At 39.9% G+C, this 26247-nt stretch overlaps 4 protein-coding genes across 5 annotated transcripts in view; 2 read left to right on the top strand and 2 right to left on the bottom strand.

Moving 5' to 3' along the window:
- The window catches only part of LOC134224792 (5'-3' exoribonuclease 1), a 34638-nt gene extending 32521 nt beyond the window's left edge, over positions 1–2117 (top strand). For both annotated transcript variants that reach the window (XM_062704371.1, XM_062704372.1), the window contains 2 exons: positions 917–1759; positions 1826–2117. In XM_062704371.1, the coding sequence (XP_062560355.1) occupies positions 917–1759; positions 1826–1909 (927 nt within the window). In that variant the 3' untranslated portion in view covers positions 1910–2117. The remainder of the gene's footprint in view (positions 1–916; positions 1760–1825) is intronic.
- Positions 2118–11018: 8901 nt separating this feature from the next.
- Positions 11019–15695, bottom strand: LOC134221996 (uncharacterized). Its single transcript, XM_062701154.1, has 4 exons — positions 14848–15695; positions 13919–14736; positions 13458–13755; positions 11019–13413 (listed from the first exon to the last, which is right to left on the bottom strand). The coding sequence occupies exons 1-4, from the start codon at positions 15693–15695 to the stop codon at positions 11019–11021; spliced, it is 4359 nt and encodes a 1452-aa protein (XP_062557138.1).
- LOC134227717 (uncharacterized) lies at positions 14481–23935 on the top strand. The gene is made up of 3 exons (XM_062709373.1): positions 14481–22925; positions 22982–23169; positions 23232–23935. The coding sequence occupies exons 1-3, from the start codon at positions 22612–22614 to the stop codon at positions 23681–23683; spliced, it is 954 nt and encodes a 317-aa protein (XP_062565357.1). The 5' UTR covers positions 14481–22611; the 3' UTR covers positions 23684–23935.
- A 125-nt stretch (positions 23936–24060) lies between these two features.
- LOC134221995 (uncharacterized) lies at positions 24061–25682 on the bottom strand. The gene is made up of 2 exons (XM_062701153.1): positions 25457–25682; positions 24061–25401 (listed from the first exon to the last, which is right to left on the bottom strand). The coding sequence occupies exons 1-2, from the start codon at positions 25680–25682 to the stop codon at positions 24113–24115; spliced, it is 1515 nt and encodes a 504-aa protein (XP_062557137.1). The 3' UTR covers positions 24061–24112.
- Positions 25683–26247: the final 565 nt, after the last annotated feature.

Here is a 26247-nt window from a genome sequence, read left to right as displayed (position 1 = left end):
TCCGTGTAGCTATCCTTGTTCAACCTAGCAACCCTATAACCAGAGACCGGCGGAGTGAAAAACTGTCGAAATGGCAACGTATGAAAATGCATGAAATCGAGAAAATGATACTGGCAGCACTTGAACTTTTTGCTTGCTTCTTATGGATGCAAAAAGTAAACAAGTCGAAATGGAACCGCTTTTGACGGTTCGATTGGAAACAAGATGGCGTCTTCGCCGATCTCTTATTGTAGTATTTCTAGTTCAACCTAGCTTCCACCATTCGACGAGCTGCCTGATAGGACACATTTTGATCAATTTTTGTTTTCACAATTGATTGTTCTGTTAGGTAAACAGGGCATTTTTTATCAGTAGAAGCGTGTTTCTCTTTACAGTTTATGCACATAAGTTCCTTGCTGCATTCGTCGTCATCTTTATGTGCTATTTTTGTGCAGACTCGGCATTGTGTTTCATTTTTGCAGTATTTGCTGATGTGGTTGAACGCGTAGCAGCGGAAACATTGGGTCGGATAATACTTTCCGGTGCGGCATATTCGCTATCCTATCACCACTCTGTCAGGCTCAAGTACGGAGAAGTTATTCCTATCCGGAATGAAATAAATTTTGGGAAATAAAAATGGGAAAGCTGGTACTAGTAAGTAGTATAAAATGAATATCGGCTCTGTGAAGCTGGATGCGGCGAGTGAGCCCTCAATAAACGGAATAGATACAAAAAATGCACCTGCGGATTTTTGCTGTTACATTCAATTGATCTTTTTGTTACTTTTATTTGTTGTTGTTTATTGTTTTATTGTCACTAATAATTTAAAGTAAATTAATCAACTAAAAGACAATCCATTGTTACTTGAAAAATATCTATCTCTGTATTATTGTTGAAACAAAATAGCAAAACTTACAATCTTTTTCTCACCATTCAGCAACCTGATACTCCTGTGGTACAACCGTTAACCAATATTCCTATGCCAAAGAATTTGCCAAAACCGCCGCCTTCGTGGAGGTCACCAAAAAAGACAACTAACGACGAAACTATCACCCAGTCGAAACAAACCACAAATTCGGTCGGCAATGCAGGCACATACGTTCCGGCACCAAAGGAGGCGCCGAAAAATCAGCACAGAAATGCAATTCCAAATCACTATACTCACCCAGCACAGCTTCCGTTGCATGTTCAGCACCACCAGCCACCGCCTTTCATGCCATTCCCTTCTTTCAATATGCCGCAGAAAAGAGTCTACCCGGCAGGACCACCTTTTCCCGCATACCCCAACCAACTGCATCCGATGCCCAGGTATCAGCAACCTTCGTTGGTGCCAATGCATCAACAGCAGTTGTACATTGCACAATATTCCAACAATTCAGGAGGCATCTCCAACAATCAGCGCCAACGTGGTCCTAAAGGACCTCAAAATCTGAGCTTTAACAGAAATACTCCCGCCGGAACAGGAGCATTCGTGCCCTTACAAGCGATGCTCAATTCTAAAAATCGTAACAATTTGACAACAGCAGCAACGGCGTCAGTCGGGAATTCTGGAGGAAAGAAACAGTCCAATTGTAATCCATCAGCAACGGCTTTCGTCAAAAAAAATGCCGAACAAAGGCAGATGGTCGAGCAAAAACAGGAAGAGGTGAAACAAAGTTTCGCTTCATTTTTGGCCGACAATAATAAGACGGATGAGTCTGTGATCACCGAAAAGACGCTTGTGTCCACGGGTGCACCCAGTGATGAATCTGGTGCTAATCAATCCGTGAACAACTCAGAAGTAAGTATTTCAAAACCATAGAAATAAACCCACTCTTCTATTCTTATCAACATTTCTGCTTTGTAGACGAGTGCGGTAAACCTACCCAGTCCTGTTCCACCAAAACAGCGCCAGATGAAAATTGCTGCCAGGTTCTCACAAGCCAATTAAGACTCATTGTTCATCCGTGGACCACATAATAGCGAGATAAACGTTTTTAGAAGTAAGACTAAAATCAATTGTTTTCAAAAACACCATATCAGCGTGGTGAGAGATATTTATGTTGGCTTAACAATATCATGCACAATGTAAAAGAAAAAAAATTGTGCCGGTTGAATACATTTTAAAATGTGAAACAACAGTATGCAGAAAACATAAATATTGAGTACCTATTTTATATACATTCGAATGACACCCTAAGTATCTTTCTCTCATCTTCTGTTCATCGAATATGAACCCAAACCCCGCACATACACACTATGTTGAAGCGTTAGAGGCACATTACATTTGCTTAAGTTTGTCAGAAACGGTATTCGATCATCGATTCCGCGTTTGTACAGTCTTAGTTTTGAAATACCCACGACTTTCTTCTTTCAACTTATCGCCGTACGTAATAGAATGCCTTTGGAGTAGACACTGTAATCCGTACCGTCGTCGGGGGTGACAATGGGTCAAATGGGGGTGAAAATGGGTCACTGTTTCAACTACTTAGAGTGCTCGTAGAATAGTTTGAATGTATCTGAGAGCAAGAAGACTAAAATATAAAACACCTTTTTGAACGATTTTGCTCTACGAGCTCCACACTACCGGTGAGATCGATGACCCATTCTCACCCCCCAGACCCATAGTCACCCCCAATGGCGGTAGTGTAAGTCTTTGATGGGCTTTGCTCGATAACTCTGCGTGATCTCGTACATGCATTCATATCACTCAGACGAATCGGCTATCGAAGTGGAGTACAGGCCTTAGAGTCAATACGCGTAACAAAAAATCTACTTGCTCTTTGCAGAAAAAGAACACTTGGTGATCATGTGAACCAAATAGAATATGAATGGTATGCATGTTCCATTCCAGGCCATACAAAAATTCCACAATTTGAAGTACAGACCTTAAAGATCAATTCGCATAACGAAAGATCCATTTGTTTCTTTCAGGAATTTGCAATGTGCTATTAGTTATCATTTAAATTGAATAAGGCACCACTACTTTCTTTTCCTTTTTAAAAATGTACCTAGATGAACATATTACTCTTGTTTTATCTTCCTTTTCGCAATGTATATTTCCATCGTTATATCGTTCGTGACAAACGGTCGTGTATCGATGTAGTCTCGAATCCGTAAAAAAAACCTTGGGAAACCAGAAAATACAATCCACTGCTTCCGGCACGCGGACAAGATTTGATTTCTTGTTTAATGCTTATCCAGTTTGGTTCTATGAATTAACAAAGTGCATGGACTATTAACAAAAAAGATAACAGCGCTTTGGGTACGCGTGACGACCTAAAGGCCTAAACTCCAGTGAATTTTTGAATGATCTGAAAAAGAACAATAATTGTAGTAATTGTAACTAAATTTGGAAACTCACTACTAATTTTGAGTTGCGTTCTCATTTTACATTCCCGTTTAGATACTACCGGTGTAGAAGTGGGTCGCTATATAGGGCCCGGAAATAGCGTCAGGGACCCAGATAGGAACTCTCGTTGAGGTGCTCTAAAAGAGAAAATTGTCCTTTTGCTACGCCCTCCTTAGCAGCCATTTTCAATTATGAACAATTCTTGAGAGACGAGTCGGAACTCCGAAAGTCAGAATTTTTAACGGAATAAAAGTTTATTAAGCGTAACGTTCTTAACAGTACGATGTTCAATGTAGGAATGAACGTGGAAATTATTTTTCCTAACAAGCTTCTTGTGTTGCTATGTAGCTCCCATAACAACGTAACAGTGCCACGGCCGATTGAATTACTGGAGGAACTTCCGGAAGAATTACTGGAGGAACTTCCTGAGGTATTCCTAGAGGAAGTTCCAGTGGAATTCCTAGAGGATGTTTTGGATGAATTCCCGGAGGATCTTTCGGAAGAATTCCTAAAGAAAGTTCTGGAGGAATTCTTTGAGTAACCTCCGGAGGAATTTTTGGAGGAACTAACAAAAAATTGCAAATGATATTGTTAGAGTTTCAGAATGAATTCCTCAGGAAATCTTCGGATAAATTCCTATGAAAGTTTTGTAGAAATTCTGGGTACTTCTGGGGGAAACTTCCTGATGAACCACTGAGTAAATTTCATCTGGGTTTCCGGTAGAAACATCTTAAATAAATTTCCGAAGGAATTTCTTGGTGAAAATGCTTGTGGTAGTTCCCCGAGGATTTACTGGAGTTTCACCTTTGGAAATCGCCAGATGGATTGCTGGAGGAGAATTCTCTGGGTAAATTTACAGAAGAATTTCTAGGAGTATTTCCAAACTCCTGGGTGAATTGTAAAAACAATTCTTAGGGAACCCCACGGAAGAATTCCTGGGCGAATCCTTAAAGAACAGTTGGGTTGGAACACAAAGCCAAATGATGACCAAGAACGTATTTTTGTATATGTACCCTTGGTGTTACTAAGAAGTGTTAAAAGAATGGTGATTAGAGGTGTGGTGTGGTGTTAAGAGAATGTACAATAATTGTTCGCTGGTGGACAATAAGGGATGCATCAACTAGCTAGTAATATGAATTAGCAGGTGTTCTTCCACGGTGAACACTGCATGGAAATAATCATCCTATTTCTGTGTACGAATCGATTATGGGATAATACACTGGCTTAGGAGAAAGTATTGAAATAGCTAGAAGTGGTCGGAGAAACTCAACAGCGAATATTAAAGTCAGTCATGTCAAAGGAGAAGGACACAAGTTTTTTCCTGCTGAAAAGTTCAGAAAACGACGGAATATCCCGCGAAAAGACGGCATATGGTGTTGTTTTTATCCTTCTTTTATGCGACATGTGCCGGCTCTCTCGGTGGTTTCCATTTACGGAACTGGGATTTCTAATACTAATTCAAAGTTTATTGCACGAGTCGAAGAAGGCAAGCAAGCTTCAGTAAAATGGTTTCAGCTAGACAATAATAGCTCTTCTGAACGCATGCTTGAATTTATTTGGATCCTTTACATTCTCCACATCCTTGGCGTCACACAAAGAACCCGACAAAACAACAATCGTTGAGGGTAGTTATGAGTCCATTCAATCTGACTGGTTATTAATGCTTTTTTATTATTTATCCCAAGATAGGGTAATTTGCCAAATGTTGAACGGCTAATTTCTTCGCCTATTGTTGAACGCACGTAAATTTCTTATGGGCGTTCAACATTTGGCGGTTTCTCCTAATTATTGAGGATCCATGAAGGGCAAATACGGAGTGGGTTGAACTGGTCCCAGAGGCTTGAGAAATGGACACACTAATTTGCTTATTGGACACCAGTATTCACCAGTGAAATACATCGCCGTTGTTCTCAACTGAAGACCTACGTCGATGCGAATGAGGAACCATACGCGCAGTCCTTTCGTTGTTGTTGATCTATAACATTCCTACAACAGACGATTTAAAATAAAATGATGCGACTATTTCCAATTACCCACCTACCTGCTTGATGACAGCACAAATATTTTTTTTCGCATACTTTTTGGATTGCATTTACCAGTCAAAATTACTTTGGTAATTTGATCAAATTTTCCTTGAGAACTTAAGAGTAAAAACCCGGTCGAAACGGGTTTATCAACCGCGCGGCCGAGTGGCGAGCTGTGAGAAGATCAGTTGCTCTGGGGTGTAGAGCGGAGTAGATTCATCCGGTGGGACAGTTTCATTCTTCGGGTGCCGACGGAGTCCAGGAGGGATCACTGGTGAATAGAGACGGTGATTGTTGGAACGCGGCAGTTCCGGTTGCCGTGCCCAACGTTGAAGCAGTTAGTGCACTGCGTGACGTCGTGACGAGCGATCTTGTTCATGGCCACTGGCTTCAAGTCGCACTTTTCGAGTTCAGCTTGGAGCTCCTCCTGCGCCATGCCGTGGTGTTCTCGCACCAAAGCCTTAAGCGGTTTCGTTCCGGGGTGCTTATGAGTGTACTCATACTCATGGACCTCGAGGAACTACACGACGAATTGATGGTGGTCTTTGGTGCCGGCATCACTTTCACGCCCTCGTCACGCTCTCAAAACCTGAAACTTGATGGACCATGTTCAAGGAGGACTTCCATGCATTCAGAGTTTTTAAGTAACGCGTGCTTAGGATCTGGGAGGGAGAAACAGATTCGAAAAATGTTTGTATCAAAACGAGCCGAAATTTAGCTGTCAATGTGAACTGAAAACGAAACTCTCGACAAGCAAATTTTTGAAAGCAATTTATTCTTTTCAGATGGCGCCTACGTTGATTGTTTTTTTCTTGTCGAAAATTTGCTTGTTGCATAACGACAGTATATACAGGGGTTAGACAAAAAGGTTCAGATAGGCAAAATTTTGTCGAAGTTCAAATCAGCATAACTTGGCGTAGAAAAATCCGATTTCGATGAAATTGGGACTATCAGACGCGGAAACTCATCTAGTATCATCCCCATGCAAAATCTGAGATAGGTCATTGGCCACCGGAGATGTTCCGGGTTTTCCGAAGGTATGTTAAAAATGCATTTTTTCTTCTGCTTGTCATTTTATGTGACGTTTATTGACATCTTGTTTTTTGCTTTCCCCAGAAACTAGAACTAATATGCTGACCAATGCTGGCTTCAGATCCAAAATCCATTAGGTATACACAGAGATATGAAACCTCAATAAACACCCTGAATAAATATCAATTTCGCTGAACATCCGGAACCTGTTACAAATTGGCCAAAGAGTCTTACACTCCCCAAAATATATCTTTAATAAAGATCCTATATTCATCATCTTGTGAAAACATGAATTTTAACACCCATATATGCATGGTTTTAGATAGTGCCAAAACCGGCACTTCCGGGAAGGCCTTTGGAACCTGCTATAAGGGTGGCAGCACGTGGCAGTGGACACTATCATTTTGGAAATGTTTCTGTAATCATCGTCTCGCAAAGCCATGAAGTTAGATACTCATACACTGAAAATACTATACACGCTTAAACGACATTTTTTATAACATGATTTGAACGTGTTTTATCAATCGCCATCTTCACTACCCATCCACGTTAAAGTCGCAAGAATTGAATTTAAATTTACACCACTGGAAAATCCATTGCAATTTAACGTGTTTTGAATATGATTACGCACAGTAATTATTGGTGAAGAAAACAATATGGCGCTAAGACAAATTATCCACTGATTGTGCGTGAACCGTCTGCAATTCGTCTAAAAAAACGAATTATTAATAAAATCATAACATTATTATCGATGTGGTCCTAATAGCTGCTCATTATGAATGGTTTTATATAAAATATACCGAAAGGTAAGTTTAAGTTTGGGTTGTATTCAACATTAATTCGCATGTTTTCAAAATTATTCCAGGTCAACTTGACTTCTGCTGCGGAATTGTCTTCGGAATGACTTCTTCGTATATATCCAAATATTCCTGCAGTTTATGTAGTCTTCTCATATCTACAAATAAGGCGAAGAATCTTATCCGCGGAATTTGTCCGATGGATTCAAGGAGATTAAAAAGGAAACTTAAGAAAAGTATATCCCTATCCTGACACATGGTTTTCCATGCAATATAATTTTATAACAATAAATGCGTTATTATACTAAGCAACATTTAATGTATTTCATTAGTAGGTATGTTTGAATGATTGTTTTATGTAATACAAAGAAGATAATTATCGCAAAAACCATCCACAAAATTCCATGTGTTTTCCATTTCCATTCATGTTGTAATTCCATTATATCGAACGTTCTCTGTTTTGTCAATTGAGACTGGATTTACACGTTATTTCCGTATGCTATTCAAGTAGTGAAAATTCAAGTGTGGAACCAGTAGCATGAGCGCGTAGATTGCTTTCAGTGTATTTTCATTATTTCGATCTGTTATCATTTCATCATGTTCCCGGGACCGTTTTTACGGAAATTATCATATCTCTGCGTAGTTTTGATAGATTCTTGATCTACAGCCACAATTGGTCGGAATATTGGTTCTAGTTTTTGGACAAAGCATAAAACTTGATGAAAGTAAACGTCATATAAAATGACAAGCAGTGGAAAAAATGCATCTTGAACGTACCCTCGGAAAACCCGGAACATCTCCGGTGGCCGCGTCCGATGGTCGCAATTTTATCAAAATCGGATCATTTTACGCAAAGTTATGCTGACTTGAACTTCGGCAAAATTTTGCCTATCTCAACCTTTTTGTTTAACCCTTGTACAGTCGCCTCTCCACATCTCGATATTGAAGGGACCATTGAGATAGGGAGAGATCGGGGAATGGAAGGAAAATTGGAATGGGTACTAGATCCAAAAAAGCTCGTTGCTATGAAAAACGACAACATAACGAATGTTATTTGCTGTTGTTGATGTGTTTGTTATTGTCCAAAGATGGTCTAGTAGCCTAAAAAATTTGACCATATCGACATAAGGAGAGTGAATTCTGAACAAAATATGATAAGAACCCATCGAGCTAGGGAGGTTATAGAGATGTGCTCAAATGTATGTAGATTGAATGGACTGAGGAAACCATCGACATAGGGAGAGATATCGAGATATAGAACATCGAGATGTAGAGAGTCGACTGTATTTATTTTGATCTGTAGTATCGAGAGCTTCCTCCAAGCTTAGGATTATCTTTGACAATGTGTCGGTGAAGGATGAACCACGAGGTTGCTCAACTCTACAATGAACCTAGTATTTAAAAGGTGTTAAAAGTTTCTAAAGCACTAACCGATTTGGCGCGTGTGGGGCACATACACGATGCAGAGATCGAACCGAGTATTGTTTTTTGAAGAAAGTTATCATGGATCAACCCCAGCTATTGGTATATTTTAAGGACCTGGTGATGTAGTATTAGCAAAGTTGAAAAAGATCAGCATTCTCAAAATTAAATCATCAGTTTCGGATACTTTAAGGAACATAAACAAATCGTACAAATTAAATTATATTTTGCAGAAATTGATAATTCTTACACATCTCAACATACGGTAAACAGTTTTTGTCACATATGTATTCATAAATCTTGTTACTTATGCTGCGTTATTGCGTATAAAGTGAAGTTTTCAGTTTGTTTAAGATTTGAAATATTATGCCTTTTTGTTTTATCTCAAGTTATAATACTTAAAAGGAAGTATAGGATTTCAAGTTTTAAAGTGATTCCTCCCGGTGATTAGCTGTCGCATAGTTTTGTATTTCGCTTATCCAGGTTGGGTTCAGATGGCTTACCAAGTCATTAATTCGTTAATATATTTCAAAATGAGCACCTAAGATTAGGCTTTTGCCTTCACATCGAAAGATAATCTGGTATGTTATTTGGTAAGGTGTGAATATTATTGATTCCTGTTCCGATAAATAATCAAGATGATTAATTTAAATATCTAAAGATGCAGATTGAGACACTTATATGAAGCACATGAAAACAAAAGAATGATAAAGATAAATTTTTACTGAAAGATGAATCTTATCCTTGCAAGATGATAGAGTACCGATACATTCAATGATGGGATCGAAAAAATGCTTACATTCCACGAAAGATGTCATTATTATCCTTACAAATCTTTTTATTTGGCTGCAATACCCGAGCAGGAGCCTTGCATAAGAGGTAAAATACCAAAAAATAATACCAAAAACTTATATGCAGAATACTTGAGGCATAACATGCTTAAGTATTTCAATACCAAACGAATAATAATTGGTTATGCATTTGGTATTGAAATTCAATTTAATAACTTAGTTTGTTACGACATAAGTATTGTGCATATAATTTGTTGGTATTGTTCCTTTGGTATTTTACCTCTTATGCAGGGCTATAGTTCATAACAGTATGGTATCAATAATAGAATTAGGTATTATTGAGCCAATTTCTCCTGCTCGGGTATGGTATCAATCGATGAATGTACATTTGTCGTACCATACAAAATTGATAAACCACTTTTGATATTTCTTGCTATATTCTTTTTATGTTTTTATTTCTCATAAGGTACCGTGAAGTAAGTTGATAAATTGGTCAAAAAATAAAACTGTGAAATTAAACATATTTTTATCTGCAATAAATTGCAATTAAAATAAATTGTTGGGGGGCTAACACATTTGATGACAGCAACAAAAGTGTGGAAAAAAAAACGTTCTCCGACACATAATAAATTTTATTGTTTTCGAGTTAAAACGAATGTACTGGAACTCATGTGAGCAATAATAAATATGTATCGAAGCTTTTAGCGTGTTATGGTGTTAGGACGTCTAGCAGAGCCCCTTTCATGCGATTGGTGGGACCTGTATCGGATGCGATTCTAAGCAGACCTCACACGGCGAGACTGCAACTATGTACAGGACCGTCGCCTTATAAAACATTTTATTACGAACAACATAGAAGATGATACGACTCGATACAATACGATATACGCGACGGAGAAACGGTTCAGAATTTGGAGCTTCTAATACTGAAGGAGTTAGAAGCAGAGTAGTTTAAGTGACATTTTGGTCAAATTTGAGTTAACTAGTGTAGTAGATGTACTATACTTCGCCACCTTGGTAAAACAAGTAGTTTTTTTTAACGCTCTAGTGAAATTTTTTACCTAACATGTAGAAAACATGCATACGTTAACTAAAAATGTTGTTATTATAAATCTACGATTACTGATGAAAAATGCATCTAAAAATAGTTGTCTCGATACCCTGGCATTTTTTGTCCGTTTGGAGAACAGGCCAAAATAAACAAATGCCAAATCAAACTGATCAAACCTTTAAAATTATGACCAATCCAGTTTTCCGTGAGCGGTAATGGCCGCCAGTTTGCCTGCGGTTTAGTCTCTGATTTGACATTTGTGGAGGTCAACGGCACCCACTGTTCCGTAACAATGGACCATAAGACTTGGTGGAGGGTAATCGTCGTAAACTTTGGAATGACACGGAAGTGTCCTTGGATTACGATTCCCTTGGATGGATGGATCTTCGGAAGTGGACTGTATTAATAAAGACCGGTTCGAATTAATTAACACATTAACACTTAATTCTACTTGATTTTTGAAAACGCTCTACACTGTTCGAGATCTTATACGCGACTGTACTTCGTTCCAAATTTTCCGCTCGCACGCTCTCGTTCGCCGGCCGGCTTAATAGCATTGCGGGTCGCTGTCTTCTCAAAATCGACGCTGCGTCAATATTGGGCGTCGCTGCTGTGACGAACGGAACATTCTCCCCCCGGTTGAGACATCGTATCAACAGAACTAGGCACAGAAGAAGAGACGATGTTGTCCTCGATAGGAAGAACTGAAACCTTGTTGATGGGCCGGCGGTAGGTTGCTCCATTGCTGAATACGTCAACGGCTCGGACTAAGCCGTCATCACCTGGATACGCAGCTGTGATTCTGCCCAGTTTCCAACTGAGCGGTGGTTGGTTCTTATCGTGGAGAAGGATTACCATTCCAGGCCGCAGATTTGTTGTTACATGTAGGTTTTTTTTACGTGGCTGAAGAGTATTGAGGTAGTCCCTAGACCACGCTCGCCAGAAATGCTCACGCATTAGTTGCAGATGCTGCCATCTATCAAGTCGGTTGACCTTGATATCTTCCAAGGATGGCTCGGCTGGAGCATTCAAGGGTCGACCTATCAAATAATGAGCTGGTGTAATTACCTGTGGGTCTGATGAATCACTGGACAAACTGAACAATGGACGAGAGTTCAAAATAGCTTCTATCTCCGTCAGAATAGTCGCCATTTCTTCAAACGTGAGTTTTACATTGCCTACTATGCGCTTCAGGTGGAATTTCGTCGCCTTAACTGCTGCTTCCCAGAGACCACCGAACTCTGGTGCGTCCGGTGGAATGAATTGCCACTGGATTTCCCGTACATGGCAAAACTGTTGAATTTTCTTCACTACTTGTTGGTCTTGGAATTGCTGGTATAACGCGTGTAGTTCATTCTCCGCTCCGTGAAAATTAGTAGCATTGTCCGAATGTATTTGCTGTACCATTCCTCTTCTGCTAACAAATCTTCTTAATGACGCCAGGAAGGCATCAGTTGATAAATCCGATACAATTTCCAAATGCACAGCCTTCGTCGCCATACATACATAAACCGCAACATACGATTTCATCAGCATCGGACGATGTGAACCTTGTCTCACTTGGAACGGACCTGCATAATCCACCCCAGTCACAGCGGAAGGTGGTGATGGCACGACTCTTGACGACGGTAGATTCCCCATCAGCTGCTTGATTTCAACGGGATTAACACGAAAACATTTGACACAGGAACGAGCGACTTGTCGCACAGTAGATTTCGCGTTCAGGAGCCAGTATCTTTGGCGAATAACACTGATTAAACCAGTTTGTCCAACGTGGAGATGTTCTACATGCAACGCACTAATTATTTTCTTTATTACAGGATCTTTGTCGGGAATAATGAGTTGATGCTTCGATGCAAATGGCAATTTAGAGCGATCCAATCGCCCTCCGACTCGTAGTAAGCCGTTATCATACACTGGACTCAGGTTGCCAAGACGCTTACATGTTTGTTTGGAAATCACTCGTTGAATTTCATCGCCGAAATGCAAACGCTGGATCACTTTCACGATTGCTTCTGATGCTTGACGAAGTTCTACGATAGTGAGAGGAATTTGTTTCACCGGATTCGATGTCCGGATACCCCGGCAGTTGCTGATGAACCTCAAAACATATCCCATGATACGTTGGATTTTCCTAAACGAACTATGATGCAGAAAGAATGGAAAAGGGTCGCAGCTACTTTCAGGCGTTGCAACATGAGCTTTAAGCTCAGGAAGATTGTTCTCGGGAATTTCTTCAACTTCGTCGACCTCGTATGTGCACTCCTCCAGAAAATGTGGACCATTCCACCAAAGGATGTTTTGTTTCAAGTCCTCCGGCAGCTGCCCTCGTGAAACGATGTCGGCGGGATTGTTTGCCGAACGAATATAATTCCATTCATGCTCCTTGGTCTCTGTTTGTATAATCGCAATCCGATTCCTCACGAACGTTTGAAGCTGATCCAATGGCTTCTTGAGCCAAGCCAAAACGATTGTACTGTCCGACCAAAGGACAACTCTTCGAAAAGGCATCTGGAGCGCAGGAATCACTTGGGCGATTAATTGCGTCAATAGAAGGGCAGCACAAAGTTCCTTCCGTGGAATGGAAAGATCGTGCAATGGAGCGACCTTTGATTTGCTGCATAAAAGACGCAATCGTGCAGAACCATCAACGAAAATGCTTCGCAAATAGATGCACGCACCATAAGCCACATTTGATGCATCAGCGAAGCCATGCAATTCATAAGCGACACTATCAGGAAATGCAACACATCGTGGAACCTTGATAAGTTGAAGTTCTGGCAGCGACACTTGAAGAACAGACCATTTTTCTTGACATGTTTTGTCGATTGGATCATCCCATCCTGCTGACGTTCTCCACAGCTGTTGTACCAATAGCTTGGCAATAACGATAACCGGCGCGAAAAGCCCAAGTGGGTCGAATAACTTTGCCACCTCAGAATAAATTTCTCGTTTTGTGGCTGGCTTATCTTTCGGCTTACAACTGCTAGGTGGGTTAGCAATAAAAAGACGTCGACGTTGGGATCCCACAATAAACCAAGCACCTTTATCACCTCGTTCGGTCCATATTCGGTTAATGGAACCCTCCTTTCACGATCGGCTGGTGGTATGTGTTCGAGGAATTCGTTCGAGTTTGAACACCATTTGTGGATGTGAAATCCACCTCGAGCAAGAAGAAAATTTAGTTGATGTTGACACTCGATGGCTTCTTCTATAGTGTTGGCACCAGACAGGGCATCATCGACGTAAAAGTCTTCACGCAAAATGCGAGCACCGATAGGAAAATCAGCGCCATCATCCTTAGCTAGCTGTACCAAACACCTCGTTGCTTGATGCGGCGCACACGCGGTACCGTATGTAACCGTATTCAACTCAAGTACCCGTAGAGAATGGGAAGGATCAGATCTCCAGAAGCAACGAAGAAAGCGTCTGTCCTCTGGCGCCATAAGCACTTGGCGGTACATTTTCTCTAAAACCATAAAAGTACTTACGGAATCGCAACGTAATAGAAAATATCCCGTTTTGCACCACCGGACCGACCTGTAGCACTTCGTTGAGCGATAATTTAGACGCCTCCGATTTGGCACTAGCGTCGAATACCACACGACACTTGGTGGTTGAGCTCGATGGTCGTAGAACAGCATGGTGTGGAAGGTAGTAGGTGCTCAAATTCGGTGGATCGTCAGCCTCCTTGATTTCCCGGCAGTGACCGAGTTCTTCATATTGCTTGATGAATTCGCAGTATGGTTGCTTTAGCTCCGGATTGCGTTCTAAGCGTTTCTCCAGCATAAGAAATCGTTTTAATGCCAGAGAACAACAATTATCTAGCAGATCTACGTTGTCCTTGAAGGGTAATCTCACCACGAATCTGCCGGCTTCATTACGCTCGTATGTTGACATAAAATGTGCTTCACAGGACAGTTGTTCGGGTGAAAAAGGAGACACATCCGGTACTTCCTCCATACTCCAGAATTGTTGCCTCGTTTTCTCAATGGAGTTGACTGACGCAACGTTGGCATGTAGAATTGCCGCATTGGAAATGTATGGCTCGTTTATCACGCCTGCTACCACCCATCCTAGATGAGTGTCACGTAGTTGAGGAAGATTCGTACCAAGGCTAAAGTGGTCAGGCTTCAAAATATCGAAGAAAAGCTCTCCTCCGATAAGCATGTCGACCTTTTCTGGATGGAAGAAACGTGGATCGGCGAGCTGGATGCCTTCTGGAAGTTTCCATGAATCAAAATCGATCCTTACGTTCGGAATAATACCAGTCACTTTGGGAGTAACCAGGCACTCAATTGGGCTTATTCTACGAGTGGAGTGACGTGAGATTGTTCGAATGACGTGAGAAGAGTCGTATAGCCCCATTTGAATAACATGGTCACCTCACGTGAGAATCGCTAAAATTGACTCACCTCACGTCACTCGACTCGTAGAATAAGCCCAAATATTTGCTTGAAAACCTCCGTAGCTTGATCGAAATTTAATGAAGACTTTATCCCGAGCTAGGCTTCTCAAAGCGTTGATTCCTGTGATTGGGACGTTAGCTTGCATCTTAGGAGCACCAAGGCGGTTTGCCATTTCCTCAGTGACGAAATTTACTTGAGACCCACTGTCAAGTAAAACTCGGCACGGATGTGGTCGGTTATGTTTGTCTATGGCTTGGACGACTGCAGTGAGCAGTAGAACGGTCTTCGATGCTGGAACATAGTTACTTGAGCAAGTAGTGGATACGGATTGATCCACCACCGGAACAGGAGGTTGAATAGCAGCTTCTTGATTGACGATTCGAGGTGACTGTGGGCAAGCGACATTTGTTTTGCCCTCTTGGCTGTTGTTCCGTCCGGTTTCTTCGTGGAGGAGGGTATGGTGTCTTTTGCTGCATCGTTGGCATGTTTTGCTCGACGTACATTCTCTCGACTGATGGCCCTTGCGGAGGCAGTTGTAGCACAAACCAGTTGCTCGAACCTTTTCTGCCCGTTGTGTGGCAGTTAGTTGCTTGAACGTTTCACACTGGAAGTTGAAATGTCCACCACCACAGATTTGACACGACGCTTGATAGGTACTGGAGCTTTTGGTGGCTGCATTTGTTTTTAGCGGTGGCATCTTGCTAATGCTTGACATGGCTTTTGTCTTGGGAACTGTTGGCTGAGATAGAGCTCGTGATGATTCACACTGTTCCAAGATTTGGCAGTTCGTCTTGAGGAAGAAAATAGTTTGATCGTATTTCGGAAGCTCTCCTCTCTGCTGGGTGCGCTCCCAAGCCATTCGCGTTGAATCGTCCAAAGCAGTTACGATGAGGTACACTACGATGTGTTCAGAAATCCCAATCAGCTCCTGTTTCTGGAACCGTATCGGCGTGGCTTCTTTGGCGGAACAATCCTCTCAATTTCTGCATCGTTTCCGGTGTCACTCCCTCTTCCCAAGTGAATCCATGAAATGAACCGGACGAAACAGATCTTGAGCCTTGCCCGCTTGGAGGAGGAGGCAATTTCGATTGATTCAATATCGGTACGTTTTGCGATTGCTCCTCTTGCACTTGCTTTTCTTGTACCTGCTCTCCTTGCACTTGCTTCACCGGAGAATGTTCCAGCGGCATTTTCGATATAGTCTTCAGCTACTCTTCTAAACGGCAACGTAGCCCGCGATGAATGTATTATTCGGTACTCTCAATCACTTTTTACGGAAATGTTCAAACTCTTTGTCAGGCACTCGCGGTGGATTTAGTATCCAGACTCTTAGGTTACTCGCTCCGGAAATTTTCAAAGCTATTTTCACCACACTATAATCGCGACGGAAAACACTGTTCTGATTCGCAACACTAACGCCGACGCAACTGTACCACTTTGAGCAAGCACGCACTTGATTGGTCTTGTTTGAATTTTTCAAAATGGCGTCACTTTTCGAACCACGTTCGTCTTGTTTGAATTTTTCAAAATGGCGACACTTTTCGAACCACGTTCGTCTTATTTGAATTTTTCAAAATGGCGTCATTTGTTGAACCACCGAATGGGTAGTGTAGAAAACAGTAGAAAAAGATGATTTCCGGATTCAAGATGTGTAACGTGTTCTTTCGGGATGGATTTGGCCCTCCGTGTTACTGGAGACCTCTCGTGGATGGGTACCGGTCCTTCCGTTGGTAGCCTCTCGATGGCTGGATTCCGATCCGGTTCGACTGGACCAATTTATGTTCCGTAACAATGGACCATAAGACTTGGTGGAGGGTAATCGTCGTAAACTTTGGAATGACACGGAAGTGTCCTTGGATTACGATTCCCTTGGATGGATGGATCTTCGGAAGTGGACTGTATTAATAAAGACCGGTTCGAATTAATTAACACATTAACACTTAATTCTACTTTATTTTTGAAAACGCTCTACACTGTTCGAGATCTTATACGCGACTGTACTTCGTTCCAAATTTTCCGCTCGCACGCTCTCGTTCGCCGGCCGGCTTAATAGCATTGCGGGTCGCTGTCTTCTCAAAGTCGACGCTGCGTCAATATTGGGCGTCGCTGCTGTGACGAACGGAACACCCACCGTTCTGGGCATTTTGACCAATGTGGCATATAAGAAGGTGCTGATGAAGTGAAATCAAGCCTTCTTATATACTACATTGATCAAAATGCTCGGAACGGTGGGTGTAGTTGACCTCCGCAAACGTCAAATTAGAGACAAGCTGGCGGCCATTACCCCTTGCGGAAAACTGGATATACGTACACAATCATATAAAATCTATTCAGAAATGCGATTAACAACGGTTTTTTTTAAATTGTTCATGTTTTTGTCTTAATTTAGTTAAATAAAAGGTGGCGAAATTTGGCACATTAAATATGGTGATTTCAATTATCGCCACTGGCGAAATTCCATTCATAGTTCTGAAATTTAAACCTGAGTTAATTTTCGCCACCATATCAACAGCATCGTTGTATTCTTATTTTTATTTGGATTCGTCAATTTAAAACAGATTTTGTGAGCGCGCAATACGTGTTGTCTAAGCTCCGGGCGCTAATGGATTCAATATCCGTTCAAACCACTATTTCAAGAGGACAAGAAAGGGGGGTGAAAATTGGACAAATCAAGCATCCGAAAGATATTCAATTTGCAAAAAAGAGCTAACCGCGGTGGAGGTTGGTACTCTGATACTGATGGCTTTTCCGCAAACGTGACCTTTAAGTGGTCTTGTTGTGTAGGGGTTATCACGCCTATCTAGAGAGTAGGAGGTTGAGGGTTTGAGTCCCTCCAAGACATGTGGATTCTTTTTCGCAAATTTCATATCAATTTGTCCATTTCGAAACATGTGCTGTGCATATGCACAGCCAAGATATTTAACAAAAAAATGATTTTCGTACGGCCGAGTTGCCGAATAATATGCAATTAATTGGTGGTGAAATATGAAAATGTGTGGCGAAAATTAAATCTGAATACTTGCTAATTAAACGGCATATTTATATAAAAGCAATAATTTATCGTTGCTTGAAGCTTGAAGCAACGAAAAAAGCTAAAGTGGGGGCTGCAGATCGCAAATTCTGAACTCAAGGACGGTTTAGATAACCCAGGATGTCCCAAACCATCTTACCTTGTCTTCTGGTCTTCTGGAATATGTTATGGACATAGTTGAATACACATCCAAGCTTGGAGTGACGAAAAAAGTCACTGATTGTGATTGGTGTACCATGGCAAAGAACCGATTAGAATGACGACGTGATCGCCCCTAACTGACAATAGTTCCAGAGCTATTCAATCAAATTTGCTAGGTAAGGAGCAATTTTACATAATAATCCCGACACTTCCACAATAATTAGATTTTTCTGCATGTTGCAACAATTTGAGAGATAAACGTGCGTTTAGGGTGGCGAAATATAGTGCTTCTACCCTACAATAGCAAAGAATTATTTGCTTTTATAGCTTTGTGGCGAAATTTTGGTACGTTATTTAGAATACATAAATGAATCATTTATTTGAGGAACTGCATAGGGTAGAGAACAATTTGGGGAGTACCCCATATTCCCGTCCGCAATGTTCATTACTCGATCGCATTACAACTGAATTACTTGTTTTTTAGTACATGGTTAGTTTCTGTCGATATCCAGTGATGTATAAAAAATCAAGCCATTTGGTTGGAACGCGGTCGAGTAATTAACATTGCGGACGGGAATAGGGGGTGCTGCCCAAATGGTCCCGCTTCCTATATCCATTTTGCGCAATTCCGACAACAAAACAGCAAAAAACTATTTTCGAACAAATTGGCACCGAATCTTTTGATTTCTTCGATACAGATCAATAGTTTATGGCAAAACTCAGTATTCTGGAGCACTTAAAATTCAAAAACTGCAAGCAATACTCCATAACTGATCTTCATATGCAAAAAAAATCACACATCTCCGAAAAAAAATCCTGTTTTTTGCCAGCATAGGTATTTACATACGCACATACGCAGTTTCTCAAACAAACGGTTCAAACGTGAAAATTTGCAAAAAACATGAAACTTTATATGTCACTCGGTTTCAGACCTTCACTCGGTAAAAATGATTCTCGTTAGAGTACTGATGGATATAAGGTTTATCTGTCAGGTGGAAGCTGACATGGTAATGATATTAAATAACAAATGACATGAGTTGAATCGAGTTTTACTATTCTCATGACCATGTAATTCAAATTGGAGTATTATCGACAATGTTCTCATTTGATAAGAGGATCGACTCACTTGAGATTAGCTCAAACCGGTTCAACTCTTAATCACTTAATCCGTAGAATAAGCCCAAATATGTTCAATCGAAGATAATTAGTGCTCACAAGCAATATACATACAGGAAAGTTGATCCGATATTGAAAAACCTGTTTTCATTTTGTTTTATTAGTTTGCTATTCCGAAGATTTTTTTTTTAATTTTCTTCTGAGTTGCAAGAGTAAAATATACGTTGAACATATTATTGTTATCATTTACTCACTTGCCTCACCGTACCTCATTAGTTTTTGAAAAATCAATGGAATATCGGCTTTTGAAATGTTGGACTAAATCTTAGTAGTGTAAAATGTAGTACCCAAGCTATCTTGAATAAATGGGTGTACGATTGTTTTAGTTTTTGAATATGTTAATCTTTAACTGAGACTGTATCCAATACAAAATTACCACACTGCTAAACATCTGTTTCCTGGTTTTTACGAATGTTCCTTATACAATATCATTACCACAATACATAAACAAATCGTATTGTTGACTAAAAAATTATATTTCTGTCTAAACGTAAGATTTCTTATTGTTATTATCGATACAATTGTTGCAATAAAAGATTACTTTCCTTAAATGTTTAATAGTCATACGATATACAAATGTTTTTAGTCAATTACTGACTTTGCTGGTAAGCTTTCTCATATTATATTATATTAGCATTCTACTAAACTTATCGTTCCTTACTATGTTCATCAAATCGGGTCTCTGTTGTGCAAACTACAGTAGTTACTAATTACTAAAACTGCTGCTATTAATATTCTTAACATTCGGTTATGCACGGCGCAGTAACGCCTACATTACGAGTTGTGTGTTACTTGTTTTACGAGTTACGAATTGCGAAGCAATCGTTTTGAAATGATTTTTCCTTCTTTTATTACCTAAGGCAGTGATATATTTCAGATTTTGCATTCTATTTTCATGTTGTTTCGCTGTCAATTGTTTCCAGCGAGTGAATGTTTTATACGTGATGGGGGCATGCAACTCTCTGAGAGTTAGTTAAGTTTATTGTTATCGAAGGTGAGAACAGCAATAAGTTGTTGAGACATACCTTCAATCCGGGGTATGAACGGGGCTCTTTGTTTTACGTTTTTCATTGGCATTACACTCCCACTACGACATTTCTCAGCTTGTTTATTAAGCACTTATAAAGTTATAAACTGCTAGGTTTCTTAGCAAAGTTACAATTTTTTAATTCGTATTGTGAGGCTAAAATGTATTACTTTACTACACTCAGCGAACTGGACTATCGAATTCCATAATTGGCGGCCAACCAACAGTGCTTTTCAAACCTTATTAAGATGGGCGTGGTTGAAACCCAGCTTATGATTCTTACCCAGTCTGCCACACTTTGCTTTTTTTTAATAAACATAATTTTTCAGAACGAGCGCACCCTAACAGTTCCTCGGTGGTGACGGAATCCTAAGAGAATTTTATCTTCTTATGTTTGACGTCATTCACCGTGAGCGGAACTTGCTTCTCAATGAGGCACTTTCTGTTAATCTTTCTCATGTCTTCGTGGAGGACATAACCGTGCTGGTGAAAAAAAGGATGTAATAAGACCCGAGCGTACGGTCCATATCGCTGCTCAACAGCGATAACAAATTGTTTTTTCGATTGAACGCATAAGGCGGACCACCGCGTTCCGAATGATGGACAGAAATGTTCGAACTTAGATAGAACATAGAACACAACATCCTTCAGGTCACTCCAATCTCTATCACCTTCATTACCGAAGTGCCTGTAAGCCCATCAGCTGCGATCGGATGAGGCATTCGCTTCTTTTCGGCACCATGTGATCGCTCGGGTTCAACGGAGAACTCCTCACTATGTTTGCTTATTTTTCAAAATAAAAATAATTTTTCATAAAGTAGGATGGGGCAAGATGGCAAACTAAGGCAAACTATGAATGTCTCAAAACAGAAACATTTTTATTCAACTTTTTTACGTGGATCAATGAAAATGATGAAAATAGCTCATAATCTGTAAGCCAGGGATATGGAATAACAAAAACTCCACTTTTTATTCCATTTTGAGTAATTAAAGTAGAAGTCTATTTTTCTGTCAATCAAAAAATGGCGGGTAAAGATGGGTCAAACAGCGGGGCAAGATGGGTCACCTTTAAATTCTGCATTGTTTTTATTCCCAATATTGAATTACACACAGATAGATAGCTTTATTGCCAATGATTTTATTGAATAAAAAAGTATTTTTATCTTCGGATGAAGAAATGGCTCTACATTTACAAATGTCTGCAAATTATTAAGAAAACAAGCCGTCTGTGTATTGCTTTCTTAAAGACAAAATATATTATAAATTTTTAATAAACAAATTAACAGCATTATATCAAAAGTAACCTTACAATGATTAAACTAGCGATGGAAAATATGTTTTGAATACGAACTATGCCCTTCCGTATGTGCTGACCCATATTGCCCCATTTGTAAGTTCATGTTAAAATGTCTAATTTTCGATCAAATTTATTTATTTCAACACAGTTAGTACAACATCACCATTCACTATGTTACTAAACATGTTTAAATTTAACATTGCTCGACGAGGTTACACGTTTTATAGAAAGTGTGTTTCGCATAAGAAACAATGCTGAAAAATATTTTACGTTGCCATACTCTACCAAAATGAAATTTTATCATCAAATTGAGTGACAATAAAGAAGAACCAAATTATTCCTCCAACAAAGTCAAAATCTCCACATTAAATGTACACGATACTCAAAAACGGCTCTGACCCATCTTACCCCGTGACCCATCTTGCCCCGCCTAACCCTTGCATGTAGAAAATCATATCGATTCCATGGGGCAAAATTCCACAAGGGGCGCTGTTTCAACATAACCAAGATGAGCGTGTTGAATGCTTCGGGAGATGTAAATTCCCAGATGTAAATTAGCTAAATTAGCATGTCTGCTGGTTACCGGCTGCGACTAACGAAAAGATGCCGCGATTGTGTGTGATGCATAGGCTAGCGGAACTCTGATCTGTCACATTGAGGAAAAGTAGAAAAAGGTAAACAAACAGATTATCTTTTTCGTTCGTTTTTGAAATTATTTTTTTTCGATTTTATTGAATATGAATTATTAGTTTTTCACTTCCAGAAGGAAGCTTTAAGTCGGAAATGTCTAATTTATCTTTTCAACCACAAATTTGTGTCGATTATCACTCGTTTACTTACTAGTTTTCAGAGGGTTCATTTCTGCTGTTACAATGTGCAAAACACATAATGCGGAACAGTTGTGGCACAGAAAAACCAGGGAATAAATCTTACATAAGATTAATGTGAAATGTGCTGTAATTAAATAATATGAACTCCATTCTCCGCTGTACTTACTGAATTCGCAGATCCTGGTATACGGAAAATGGGTCAACAATCGGTAAGATAGCATTTGTGTTGTACGATATGCCGAAATTAACTTTTTGTTTCATTTACAGAACTTTATGCTGCAAACAATAAGAGTGGAAGTAGATATTGTGGATCTTTTTGACTTCGCTGAAGGGAGCACGAGAAACTGGAAGGAAGGCAATGAAATTTTCAACAACAATCATGTGGTCATTGCAGGTGTGAGCAAAATTGTCGAAAAATCGGTGCACATATTTTGCAGCTGCCTCCGAGGGACAAATCCATCAGAAACTCCTAGGGAAGTTCGGATGGTAACATCCAGATTACTCAAGGACTGGAGTATATGGTGCTCGTGCCCCGCTGGAAACTATCGATGTAAACACCAGTTCGCATGTCTTCTGTACATTCACCGGTAAGGCACTCACATTCGAAGTACTGTATTTATCTTATTGTATTTTTATTACATAGTAACAAGGATCTTGAAATACTTTCTACAACTGACATACGTCAGCAGTGGAGCAAAGTGGCCAAAATACAAGCTCAAAATCTCTACGAACCAGTGCCATTATCATCACTTTGCAATCTACGAAAGAAAGTCACAACGGCAACCATATCAGATGACCTCACCACTTCGATCTTCAATATGTTCATTTCCGGTAAGTACAAAACCTATATTCAGCATATAAACAGTTATGATATTCAAATTCAACCTTTTTAGAATTACCTTCGTCAGCTCTTGCAAAGACAATGAGTGGTCGTAACACATTGAGGCCGACATTGGAAGCAAACGACTCTTCGGTTTTGCCATCTGCCACCCAGTTAGATCAATCGGTACCTCACACGTGGAAGCCAGAAGTACCCGAATGGAAACCTCGGCAACGTGAACAACCTGTAGCCGTGACCACTGTTAACAACGATGAAATCCAGCTGGGATTGGAATACTTAAAACCGTTTTTCTCGATTAGGAATTTAACATCAAAATGGAAATACTATTTCGGACCATTACGCGACTCTAGTCTGCACTTGTTCTATGAAACACGCGTTTGTGTAGCTGTCGGCGATAATACATCCAATGGAAAAACGACTTTCTCCTTTGCTGTATGGAAAAGAAATGGAAGGACATGCTCTGAACTGTTACAGACAGAAACACAAAGGAAAACGAATTATTAGAATGGGACTTATAATACCACCATCTGCGCCATTCCTTGGTTGTTCTCCCGATGCTATTGTATTGGAAGATGCAAAATTGGTTGAGATAAAGTGTCCATTCTCAGGAAAGTACAAAACCTTGAGTGAGGTATTAGGAAAACTGAAATGGATTGAAAAGAAAGACAACAAGTACATGCTACGGAAAAGACATGCCTACTATGGGCAAGTTCAACTTGCAATGTGTTTAACCAGAACGAAAACAGCAGATTTGGTTGTGTTCAGTGCCCACGACAATGATTGTGTTTCAATAGAGGTACCATACGATAATGATTTCTGTTTCAAAAATGATTCCAGTTTTGCGTGATATTTATTTTAATATCTTCCTTCCTTTGCTTGTACATGATTGATTTCAGAAAAACTGTTCTTCAATAAAGTTGTCGTTTTTATTATTCAGATGAATCGATTATCTGAAAGAATTGGAGCTGACAGGTTAACTACTCCGCCCAAAATAATAATGATCTCATCCAACAAATGTATTAACTGTGTGTCTACTTTTTCAGTTAATATTTTAAATTGCTTGAGCCTTTGTATACCTCGTTCCACATGTACTCTAGCACTCGCGATAGAAACATTTTTGGTTGCTTCCTCCTTACTAAGTTGTCCATCGAAAAGCGTAGGTGGTCGTATCATTTCTAAGTGATGTGCCGCAAGTTCTTGGGAAATTGAAAATCCTTTGTCCACCATAACAGCGTCGTGTTTATCAAAAAGAGGGAGAATATCACAATGATTAAAAATTAATTTATCCGAAGCTTTTCCGACGTAGCCTGGACTGATGAAATTGAAGCATCCTCCTGGAGTGATTGAAACCATGTACTTTGCTGTTTCTCGTCCTTTGTAATGAGAGTAGCTAATAATTCGGCAATGCAAGCAGGTTGGCCTTTGAATTGGAATTTCAGTACAATCCAGGACAGCTCGTACATTTTTATATTGTCGAAAATGATATGGTAGATCATTGGATACGATGTCTTTGTCAAACCATGGAACTGCTATACGCATTACATCAGCAAGGATTGGAATGAAAGTATTAAAATATTTTGAGCAGGTTTTGGGGCATACTCCATACATACTGGATATGCAACGGAATGATAGATTTGTCTTAAGTTTGACAAACACAAGCGTAACTAAGTTTCTTATACTAATATCCCATTTCGCAAACATTGTGGCTTCCGGTACCATCTGTACGGCTTGTACGATAACATCCAATAGCTTGAACTGTCCTAGTCCAGTCCAAGCCGTCAGCTGTTCTTCAGTCTTCAACACAAGTGTAGGTCGTTCTGGCTTTAACCACAAAGAGTCGATGTCCCTTGTATCAACTTGAACTTCTGCGTTTATGTACATACGGGCTTCGTGAAAACCAATATCGTTAAAGTTATTATTAACTTGACTTATAAAAGAATCATTAGTTTCCTTTTTCACAGTCTGTGCTTCAATATATTCCTCTCGAGTTTCACCGACCTCTGGAATTTGTTTCACTGAATCTGGAACTTGGTCGTGAAAACTGATGTCGTTATGCCGCGTTTCATATACAATCGAGTCATTGTTTAGCCTTTTCACAGTATGCTCTTCAGCGTGTACATCTCGGGCATCTCCGAGTTCATGAATTTGTTTCCCCGGAAGCTCTTGAAAAATGTGAGGAATGGCTTCGCTACGCAAAATCAGTTTCTTTTGATCCGAAGTTTCTAAAATACGGTTCAAAAAGTATTGTATATACGGGTCACTGATTATGATACTTACTGATATAGTAGAAATCATTTATTTTAAAGTGGCGACTGCAAATGACGGCATACTGGTTCGGATTATATTCCAGTTGTAGCGCTTTTACCCATTCATGATATCGATTGGTATGCCGCCGCTTATCCGGAAACTTATGAAACGATATTCCGATTTCACGTCTTTGTGAGCAAGAAGGAACTACACATTTCACATAAGACTTCTTGACCCAATTATCTATATCATCCATATTACTATCCCTGGAAACGTACCAAAAAGTTCACATCATGAGTTAATACGATTAATATATGTACTCACCTGGTAAGTCCGCGGTAAAAATCGTTCAAACAGCTCTATTTTCTACCGGTGGTACTACTACACTTTCGCCGTCGATTTTGAAGCAAGGCAATAAAAATATTCCTTTTAGTACTGTTGAAAAAGATTCGTCGTAGTTTGAAGTAAAAACTGTAATAAATTCGTAATAAGCTTAATTCAGAATTATAGAGATAAATGTAAAAACATTCGCACTTATCCATGCAATTAGTTTGTTTACTTTTTTCCACTTTTTCTCGCAACTTTTTTAGATGTCGCCACCGTACACTTAACTTAGCGTATGCCTGAGCCTCGCTTGATGTTTGATGATAGGCACAGTGAAAAACGGTTGGATGAAATTGTAAATAAATTGGATAATCTCGCGATTGCTGTAGAATTGATTAAAAATTTGAAGCATGTGGTTAGAAAGGTGGTTGCTGACGAATTAGTGCGGCTGAATAAACAGGTTGAATGTGGTGTCCCTAGTCCGGGTATACCGTCGT

This window comes from Armigeres subalbatus, chromosome 3, assembly GCF_024139115.2.
Source record: "Armigeres subalbatus isolate Guangzhou_Male chromosome 3, GZ_Asu_2, whole genome shotgun sequence".
Classification (NCBI taxonomy): domain Eukaryota; kingdom Metazoa; phylum Arthropoda; class Insecta; order Diptera; family Culicidae; genus Armigeres; species Armigeres subalbatus.
Note: the sequence above shows the minus strand (reverse complement) of the source record. Positions and strands in the feature narration are given on the sequence as shown.